This window comes from Quercus suber, unplaced genomic scaffold (genome assembly GCF_002906115.3).
Source record: "Quercus suber isolate HL8 unplaced genomic scaffold, Cork oak 2.0 scaffold_418, whole genome shotgun sequence".
NCBI lineage: Eukaryota > Viridiplantae > Streptophyta > Magnoliopsida > Fagales > Fagaceae > Quercus > Quercus suber.
This window is the reverse complement of record NW_027069869.1, coordinates 218,880-229,162: the sequence shown is the minus strand read 5'-3', so window position 1 is coordinate 229,162 and position 10,283 is coordinate 218,880. Positions and strand designations below refer to the sequence as shown.

Below are 10,283 nucleotides of genomic sequence, written 5' to 3'. Positions count from 1 at the left end.
AGTTGATATATGGAAAAAAAGTGGTATTTCGTTCCCCTTGTATAAGCCAATTCATTCTTGCTTTCATGCACCAAAGCTCTTCTTCCAACGCTAGAATTTTCTCAAGTTCCTCCGAAAGGAAATTATGAAGGTGAATCAATCTTTGGGAGGGATTTCTAGCTAAGGCTTTCTCAGCACCCAGCATTCTCGCAATAAGATTCTTCTTTTTCCAAAAAAAGTTTCCAAAGACATCTCTATTCCACTCGTTTGCTTTATTGGTAAATTCATAAATGGCATTGCACACACTATGTTGGTTACCTTCCCACACCTCCTTAACAACACTAGGGAACTCATCATGGCTAAGCCAAATGGGTTGAAAGCGGAAAGGTCTGGCACCATTTTTGAGAGGAGGAGAATCCAAAGAAAGAAGCAATGGATAATGATCAGAATTAATTCGAGCTAAGTGCTTCACCATTGCTTCAGGAAATGCTGCCTTCCAACCCAAGTTGGCCCAAACTCTGTCCAACCTTTGCTGAATTAAATCATTAATATCTCTTTTATTAGTCCAAGTATATATAGTTCCTGGAAACCCCAAATCAATAAGGTTGCAAAAATCCATACACCCAGTATACTCCATAACCCTCCTTCTACATATACCATTCCCCTCGAACTTATAATCCTCACACGTGACATCATTAAAATCCCCATAACTACCCAAGGGAGATTATGTCTAACAGATAACATTTTTAAATTTTCCCACAGCATGCATCTTTCTCTAAAACGAGGACTACCATAAATTGCACTTAGAAGCCAAGGCTGAGATTGGGAACTAACCTGGACTATCGCATGAATTTCTTGCTCCGTAGCAAAAAGCACATCCATGGATACAATATTAGAGCGCCAAATGAGCCAGATGCCCCCTATATGCCCAATAGTCTTTGTGGAGTATGCCCCATCAAACGACAACCTCCTAATGATATCATCAACTCTCTTACCATCAATCCTAGTTTCTGTGATCACAAAAATTGCAGGCTTATGCCATTCCACCAGGTCCAAAACAGTTTTCTTGAAAGTGGGCTTTATCGCCCCTTTACAATTCCATATTAATATATTCATAATCGGGTTGGGGGTATAGCTAGCATCAAACCATACCAGGGATGGCTCCTCCCCTATCTCCCTCGATGTCCATGCTTGCCTTAGTGCAATCTTTTCCTTGATAAGTCCAGGAAATAGATTCACCACATGCCTCAGACTCCTAAATTGAGATTGATTACTGAGTATGTTCAGAGTGCAAAAGCTTCACAAGGAATAGGTTGCCCATGACTACCATCTCCATCGATTTCTCTTGGAGGATTTTTCTCTGACAAATTGTTGGCTTTAGAAGAATCGTCTCCAAAGCACTCATTGCTTCTTCGCAAAGCTGCTTCCAAAAGGGACTTCGTTGTTGCATCGAGACCATGTTGGTTAGAGGAGGAAACGTTGGTCTGTCCATGAGAAAATGCCAATACGGGTTTGGAGTTTTTATCCATGCCACGTCTTCCATGGGTAGATAACCCAGTCAAGCACTCACCTTTGTCAAGGGGAAGATGTTCTTCCAAGCTACTAAAGCCTCCTCCTCATACCAGCCCATTATGTCTGTTGGGTCCCTCTGAATCCCTTCTATCATTCTGTCTCCAATAGGTATCACCTTGCCCTTCAAAAAAATTGCCCATCTCTCTACTAGTGTATTCATTCTCTTGAGCTTTTGCCTCAAAAGTAAACCCACCAAGGCAATTAAAGGAATTTTTCTTAACCAATGTGCTGTCCGAGGTAGCCTTAACAGGCCACTTTCTTTTCCATGGGTAGATAACCCAGTCAAGCACTCACCTTTGTCAAGGGGAAGATGTTCTTCCAAGCTACTAAAGCCTCCTCCTCATACCAGCCCATTATGTCTGTTGGGTCCCTCTGAATCCCTTCTATCATTCTGTCTCCAATAGGTATCACCTTGCCCTTCAAAAAAATTGCCCATCTCTCTACTAGTGTATTCATTCTCTTGAGCTTTTGCCTCAAAAGTAAACCCACCAAGGCAATTAAAGGAATTTTTCTTAACCAATGTGCTGTCCGAGGTAGCCTTAACAGGCCACTTTCTCCTCTCCCAACCCATAGAGTATTTTTTACCATGGTTAGGTGATACCTTCCTTGAGTTACGTTTACAGGCCCCACTATTTTCAATAGCCACCTCACTCTTGTGGTTTCGTGCATACATTTGGTTCGGCTGGGACAAAACTGGTTCAACAACTCTTTTCTCTAATGTCTCTTTCTCCACAGCTTTTCTTTTCACGTCCCTTCTATGGTCAGGTTTTGAGTCTCGAAGGGGGTAATATGAATTAGACCTATCATCCCCGTCACCCTTAAATCCCGCTCCTTCTCTGTCATAGCCACAGTGTGCGCTCAAACCTCTCCCAAACGGTCTTGTCTTCTATTTCACTACCATCCATTCACCATACACCTCCTCCTTATTAGCTTTCCCATTATCTTGAATTGTCTCAGTCGTACTAGCTTCCTTGGGACTAGAGTTGGCTTCAGTGGCATTATTCCCTTCATTATCTATTGTCGGTTTTGGCCCCCTGACTATAGATGGACAACTGTCTTTCCTATGACCAATGCACCCACACGCAAAGCACAACATATGTATACCTTCATATTGTACCGGTTGCACCATCTTCCCAATCTTTATGGAATTAATCAAGGGTTTATCTATGTTAATCTGGACACAGATTCTTGCAAATCGACCTTTAGCACCATTAAACGTATGAGAATCAATACGAAGCACAGGACCAATTGTACTCCCCACATTCTTAAGCATGATGGGATCGTAGTACTCGATAGGAAGCTCAGGCAACCTAACCCACACCGCAATAGAGGAGCATTTTGCCTTAGAGGCTTTAAATTCGGGTTCCCACTGTCTAATGGCCAAGAATTGTTGTCCAACAAACCAAGGACCCTTCTTAAGAACCTCATCCAAATCAGTTTGCAGCTCAAACTTGATCAAAAAAAAAAATCATGACCCATATCCACACAATCCATTCTACCAGAAGGATTCCACATTGTTCTAAGCTTAGAAGACATATAAACAAAGCCTACACTCTTACCAAAAGCTTTTACAATTATTGACTGGCTCCACGGTGCTCTAATCCTAGCCTTCTCTTCACTAGAGACTTTGAGTTTAGCCATACCTTCGTAGAGTTCATCGTCATCCTCATCAGACTCAACTTCCTCATCCATGGAAGCAGAGAACCCAAAGGCTTGCTCATAAGCCCCCGGGATGGAACCCACCAACTTATCTTTATAGCTATTAGCACTATATCTAGCGTATCTAACATCGCGTAACCTCTCAATGTTAATCTCATTAACTAGGTGAATTTCTTTGATCTTCTTTGTACTCCTTTCTAGTGTGTCTTCCTCCTCAGAGCTTCTCTCTCTTTCCATAATTATGACATCCTTGATGTGCCGTATCATTAATTTAAAAAAAATATTGTATTCATCATTCATCATACCCATGCTTCATAGCTAACCTACACCAAGAATCCCTTTTTCGGAAAAGTCAATCTTTTCATCTAAAGCTTACTTGCAAACCACCTTAAAATCAACTGAAAAATAGAAGTCAAATTATTTATAAAGTATATTAGTATTAGCTGATTCCATTCTATTTTCTCAATTACATCTTCTGAAATCTCATTTATTCTTAGCTACAATTTAGTCAAAAAGAATAGTTTATTTTTCCCTCATTAAAATAAGCTATACCAAGCACAGAATTAGTAAAATCTTCCATGTGGCAATTTTTATTTATTTATTTACTAAATATAAGTAAATAAAATATATTGCAAATTTTTTTTTGAGAAACAAACACTCACACTTTATTTTCCCTTATTAAAATAAGCTATACCAAACACAGAATTAGTAAAATCTTCCATGTGGCAAAAAATAAAAAATTATTTACTAAATATAAGTAAATAAAATATATTGCAAACTTTAAAAATTGTTGTTTCCAATTAGCTTAATTGACAAAATCTCTAATAATTGTATAAAAGATCTGTGGACCATTATCAAGTACATATCCTAATTGATAAAGCTTTTAATAGCTAAATAAGAGATATATGATCCAATCTTCACCTATACTCAAAATTGACTAATATTTTAGTTTGATAATTTCCCTTTTATTATCCTGAGTTACCCCATTCGTGGATGAAGCTCTCTCTAAATAAAAAAAATAATAAAAAAGAGTACATATCCTAACTGAGCAGATGGGTCCCACATTTTACGCGTCACATTCCGACGGGCCCTTTCCAAGAAACACTCGAACACCAGCTATACTAGGTTTTCTTTTTCTCGTACAAATGGCCATATAAAATTTTCTCTCCTCCAAAACTTTCAAATACATTTTTTCTTTTCTTCTTGGGATTAAATTCTTGAAACCCAACATGGCGGGGTTTTTAAAAAAATAACAACAAAACCCAAACAATATTATTAGATAGCCAACGTTTCAAACATATTGCATTTTTAACAATTCGACTTCAGAGCAGTCGATTTCACTGTTCATATACCTTTTTGGTGAAAAAAACGAAACCCAGAGAAGTCGTCTTTTTTCACTGTTCATACGAAGAAGATGACTTCAGAGAAGTCGTCTTCTTCACAAAGACGACGACTACAGAGAAGTCGTCTTCTTCACAAAGAAGACGACTTCTCTGAAGTCGTCTTCTTTGTGAAGAAGACAACTTCTCTGAAGTCGTCTTCTTCGTATATACACCTGCAAATAAAAATTTTTTTTTTTTTTTTTTTTTTTTTTTTTTCTTTCCTGCCGGCTTTTTTGACTTTGGAGACAAAATTTACTGTGCATGTACTGTGCGTGCACTGTTCATACACTATTCACGCAATATTTAATATTAAAAGTGGGTCCCACAATACTATTTACACATTTAAAAATTATTTTGCTACAGTGTTTTCAGCAACAATCATTTTTTAGCAACTTTCAACAACAATAAGTGCTATCCAAACGGACCCAATATCCCTTTTATTATCCTGAGTTACCCCATTCGTGGATGAAACTCTCTCTAAATAAAAAAATAATAAAAAAGAGTACATATCCTAACTGAGCAGATGGGTCCCACATTTTACGCGTCACATCCGACGGGCCCTTTCCAAGTAATTTCATCCTAAGAAATAAGAAACACTCGAACACCATCTATACTAAGTTTTCTCTTTCTTGTACAAATGGCCATATAAATTTTTCTCTCCTCCAAAACTTTCAAATACATTTTTTCTTTTCTTCTTGGGATTAAATTCTTGAAACCCAACATGGCCTTCAAGTTTCTCCAAAACCATCCAATTCTTGCTCTCATTCTATCTTTGTTATTCACCCATGAAATTTTGTACACAGCCTTTGCTGCCTCTGGTGGCAGAATGGGTGGTTCTTCCTTCGCTTCAGAGAAAGAATCATCTTCATATTCGTCTTTTAAGTCTTACAATATATATCATTATGACAATAACCCAAGATTTAGTAGTGGATACATTCATGATGATATTGATAGCCTAAGGGTCAATGAGAAACATGAGGATACGACTAGGAGTGCGTGGTTTTTTGTTTTACCATTTGGGTCTTTTGTGGGGATTTATCTTTTGATCGCTTATCTTAATAGAGCAAGTGTTCTCAGGGTTCAGGTATATCACTTCTTTGTTCATAGTTCTTTACATTTGTGTGGATTTTTTTTTTTTTTAAGAATTACTTTCTTAGTTAGCCTGATAGCTGTATGGTTTAGAATAGAGCTACACAATGATTTTCATCATTGCTGACATGGCTGGTTATGATAGGAATTATGTCACTTTTACTTGGGTCCATCGTTGACATCATTTTTATTACGTTTCAATCTCAACAAGCCGCGTCAAAAATTGTGAAAAAAAAAAATTGTGAAGAATGTTTATTGTTAAGGAAATTTAAAGAGAATTAAGACTCTGTGTTGGAGTAACATTTTAAGATTATTTAGAGTGAGAGTTATATAAAAGTGCATAAATTTACGTTTGCAATCTTGAAAATTTCCCTTTAATCCCTTTTCCTTGGAAGACCAAATAAAGAATTAAGTAACCTAGAAAACATTATTTGTTATTTTTCCACTATGCAGTCTGTGATTGATTATTTTTCCAAGAAGAGAAACCTATGGCCTATTGCTTATTTATTTATTTTTATGGTTCCCTTAATTTATATTTCTTTGTTTAAATTCAAGTCCAATAATAAATCAGGTCCCATTGTGGGTATTGGAGGATAGGATCCTCAAATGATATGTAGACTCAAATGAAATGGAGAGAGTGCATTTCACGGTTCAGATTTTATGTTTGGTATCTAACAATATATATGCATGACACTAGATACACCATTTAGATTTGTATTCTTTAATCTTAACTATGAATTGGGTCCATTTCAAAGTGAGAGGATCCTTTTCCCTGGGGTCGTTTATATATTTTACAACCCCATATTTGCAACCTTCTTATTCCCAAAATTCCAAATTCTATATTCTCTTGCAGGTTGGGTTATCAGGCATGGCTCATTCAATTCAAAGAGAACTTAGTACACTTGCTACAGCTGTAGACACATCTAAAAACAAGAGCTTCCACTTCTTCTTAACAGGTTCATATGGAATTTATGGCATATTTTTCATTGATGATATTGTAAATTTATATATATTCTAGAATTTATGGCATACTCCAGTACCCCTCATTTGATCAAGGAAGCTTCAGTTAAGATTTTTTTCTCCACTCCAGTCTTTTAATCCCCAGTAGGGTAAAATTTGTTTCAAGGATGAGCATGGCATATTTTACATTCCTACATGGATGCTTTAGAATGAGTGAGACACTTGTGTTGGACATGACACGACTTGGGTATAGAATTGCAGTATATTTACATTACTACTTCTGGATATGTGCTCAAAAGGAGTGTATTATAAAAGTAGGTACAAGAAGTTTTCTAAGAATACTTGATCCATACTTTGTTCACATGGACATTATAAATGAGAGAATACATAATTCTAACAAAAGAATTGTTAACATGGACATTATTGACAAGGGAATTACCATTTTTTTGACTAGATATGCAGCATTGTACCATATTTCATCCAAGGTGTAGATGAGGATAAGTTAAATGTTTTTTCTAATGAATTTCCATGCCCATGTTCTAAATCTGGTGTGGAAATTTTTGGAACTCAAACTAGTCCATTTACAATACAGGATAACATGATTATATAGTTTAATGAAATTTCTATTTTGTGAATGGCAACAACAAAATCCTTTTTGTTATTGTCCAACTGTTTTATTTTTATTTTTTTCCACATGCATGATTGGTTCTCTATTTGTGCACTATAAATTCTCATGAACTTTGCATACTTTTACAATTATTTCATTGGTGGAAAAAATAGTATTATGTTTTTCGGGAAAAAATGCATTGATATAACTGATATTGAAATGAAGTTAATTATTATAGCCATTACAGCATCACTAGCTTGTCTGCAAGTCATGCTTATCACTTGCATATTAAATGCCTCAAAACTTTGGCTAGTTTTACATGTTATCTCATGTGACATACTTGTACTTTTTATTTTGGTTGCAGAGTCTGCAGTAGCTCTGCTTCGGCATCGAAATTACTGGATTTCTGGTTATTCATCTGTGAGTCTAATATTCTAAAGGTTTTGATGGTGCTTTAGTAGCCTTTAAAGTTCACGATTTTTCTTCATCATTACATAATTGTGAAGTATAATCTTCAAAGTGATCTTAGTAAGATATTGCTTCAATCATTCAATGCTGTTATTAAGATTAAAGCCAGTATTCTAAACCATAGTTTTAAGCTTCTTCTTATTGTGCATACAATAGCTAATACAGCCTTGATATTAAACGTTACTTTTCTTCTGTTTAATTTCTTTTTCCTTTCATCTAGAAAACTCTGCTGATGTTCCTATTATAAATGCAGAAACTATTCTTCTGTTTTCAAGTTGTGTACTTTAACTTTAGTATGATGGGGTTATAACTGTATGTCAATCTCTAAATGCAAATACGTGATCATTTGAAACATGGATGTTTCTCTACCTTGTCTGTAGTAGAAAGAGTACACCAGTCTTCTTTATCAAAGTTTTTGGGTCTACTTTTACCTTATCAAATTGGACTTTCCAGAGCTTCCCTATTCATGTTGAGTTTCTTTAACGTGTCAAGTACATCTTCTATGGCATGCATCCACTTTTTGCATTAGATTTGTACTATGGCACATATAACAGAAGTTGATGGAAGGATTGTTAGTCAATTCAATTGGACCATATCTGAACTAAGCTGATCTTTTTGAGTTTCTTAATTCTCATCAGATTACAGTGTACCAGAATTCTTGATAATCATCACTAGGTCACCATCTGTCCTCCATTATGAAATTACTTGAGGCTTATATTCTGTTACAACATCTCTTTGGTGTCTTTGTAGTCGTTGTCGCGCATAATTTAAATAATTCAGACATTGTTCACCCGGTTAAGTGGTTTAGTTTAGTCCTTCAGTATAATTTTAAGGTAAAATAGGGCATGGTATGTTCTAGTTCCTGTGGAGATGCCAATTAATGGCCCATGTTGAAGCTGGGTTGGTTATATGGGTTCATCAATGATGATGTAAATATATAGTGGTGTGCATTAGGCTCTCCTTCCTATCCATTTGTGTCCCAAACAATAAACTCCAGGATTTTTTTAATTAATACAATGACAAATCCTTTGCACAGAATTTTGTTTTGATAGAAGGGGGGTTATAAAAAAGAAAAAAGCTCTGTACAATTGACGTATGATAATTCAGACTATGCTCGGACAGAAGTGATGATGACGTCGTATTAGGGAGTGAGCAGGGTTAAGCGATTAAGTTAAGCTGCTGCGGTATTTTGGTCCTTCAGTTTAATTCCACAACCTGTGCTGGAAGAGTTATGTTGTTTTAGTTCCACTACTTCAGTCAGGCTATTGTTGCACTATTAGAAATTCAATCTTTTTATTGTTATATAGAAGAATCTTAGTGTTGTAATGTCACAATAGAAATTGAATGTATGTGCAAAAAAAAAATACCAATAATTTGTTGTTGTTGTTGTTTTTTTTTTTTTTTTTGGTTGAAAATTTTGAGAAAAAGATGCTTGTATTTTTTGGTTGCTTCCAACTGATCACTCCAATTTAAAAGAATTTTTCTTTTTAATGATTATTTAACAGCGCAGCACTTTTGATGCACTCAAAATATTCTTGCAGGTGGAACGGAGGTGGAATCTTGAAGCTGTGGAAAAGGAATTCAGACAATTTTCAACTGATGAGAGGTTGAAATATGACATTGAGTCGCTTGTCAATGTTGACAACATGAAAGTACAAAGAACCTTTATCCCAAGGAACAACGAAGTTGAAAAAAATTACATAGTGGTATTTCATCTTTTATGGGTTCTAAATATAAATATCAGGCACACCTATTGTGCTAATTATTTGCTATAATTATTAATTGCACATACAGCATATGCTTCCTTGTAAATACTTACTCATATTAGTGTGTCTTAGAGCTTGATATTACAATTTGGGTCTTTCTTTTAAGCTTAAGGTGTTATAAAATGAATTATCTTTACTAGAACTCAACCAAGAATCAATAACTTGGATCATGGAGAGTCGATTTATAGCACTAGTTTGTTCCCACTTCTGTCTTTTTCAGGTCTGTAAGTCTATTCCTTTAATTTAAATTCATTCTCAGGTAACAATCCTGGTAGCTGTTAAAGGTGCATTAAATCTACCTGAAATTAAAAGTACCGAAGACTTGAGGACAGCCTTGAATTACTTGAATACCATCAGTTCCAGTAATACACTGGTATGTCAGAATATATATATATATATATAGATCCACCATTGACACAACTTTGTCAATTTAGCATAACCATTTAACAATTTGTCGATTCAGCAGTTGTGAAAAAATTTCTTAGAAAAGTTATCTCTAAATGTATGTTTAACAATTTTGCAGGCTGTAGAGGTGCTTTGGAGCCCGCAGGCAGAACATGATACATTGTCAGAGGATGAATTGCTTGAAAACTACCATCTTTTGAGGCCGATATGATAATGATAATTGCAATCTGTTCGGAAGTCTGTATGGCATATACCATTTTTGGCTTGTAAAGGCACTTGAAGAAGAAAATAAATTTCAGAGGATGAATTGCTTGAAAACTACCCTCTTTTGAGGCCGATATGATAATGATAATTGCAATCTGTTCGAAGTCTGTATGGCATATACCATTTTCGGCT

The 10,283-nt window shown here is 35.7% G+C and overlaps 1 protein-coding gene across 1 annotated transcript; it reads left to right on the top strand.

The window, feature by feature from the left end:
* Positions 1-5,186: 5,186 nt before the first annotated feature.
* On the top strand, positions 5,187-10,258 carry LOC112012905 (FLUCTUATING-LIGHT-ACCLIMATION protein 1, chloroplastic). Its single transcript, XM_024045275.2, has 6 exons — positions 5,187-5,676; positions 6,535-6,637; positions 7,613-7,668; positions 9,258-9,422; positions 9,742-9,855; positions 10,006-10,258. Exons 1-6 carry the CDS (start codon positions 5,314-5,316, stop codon positions 10,096-10,098), a joined length of 894 nt encoding a protein of 297 aa, XP_023901043.2. The 5' UTR covers positions 5,187-5,313; the 3' UTR covers positions 10,099-10,258.
* Positions 10,259-10,283: the final 25 nt, after the last annotated feature.

Bases quoted from the DNA above. Each gene is read 5' to 3' on its own strand.
- LOC112012905 (XM_024045275.2), top strand. From the start codon at position 5,314: ATGGCCTTCAAGTTTCTCCAAAACCATCCAATTCTTGCTCTCATTCTA. The intron at 6,638-7,612 runs GTTCATATGGAA...TTTTGGTTGCAG, and splicing joins CTTCCACTTCTTCTTAACAG to AGTCTGCAGTAGCTCTGCTT. The intron at 7,669-9,257 runs GTGAGTCTAATA...ATATTCTTGCAG, and splicing joins GGATTTCTGGTTATTCATCT to GTGGAACGGAGGTGGAATCT.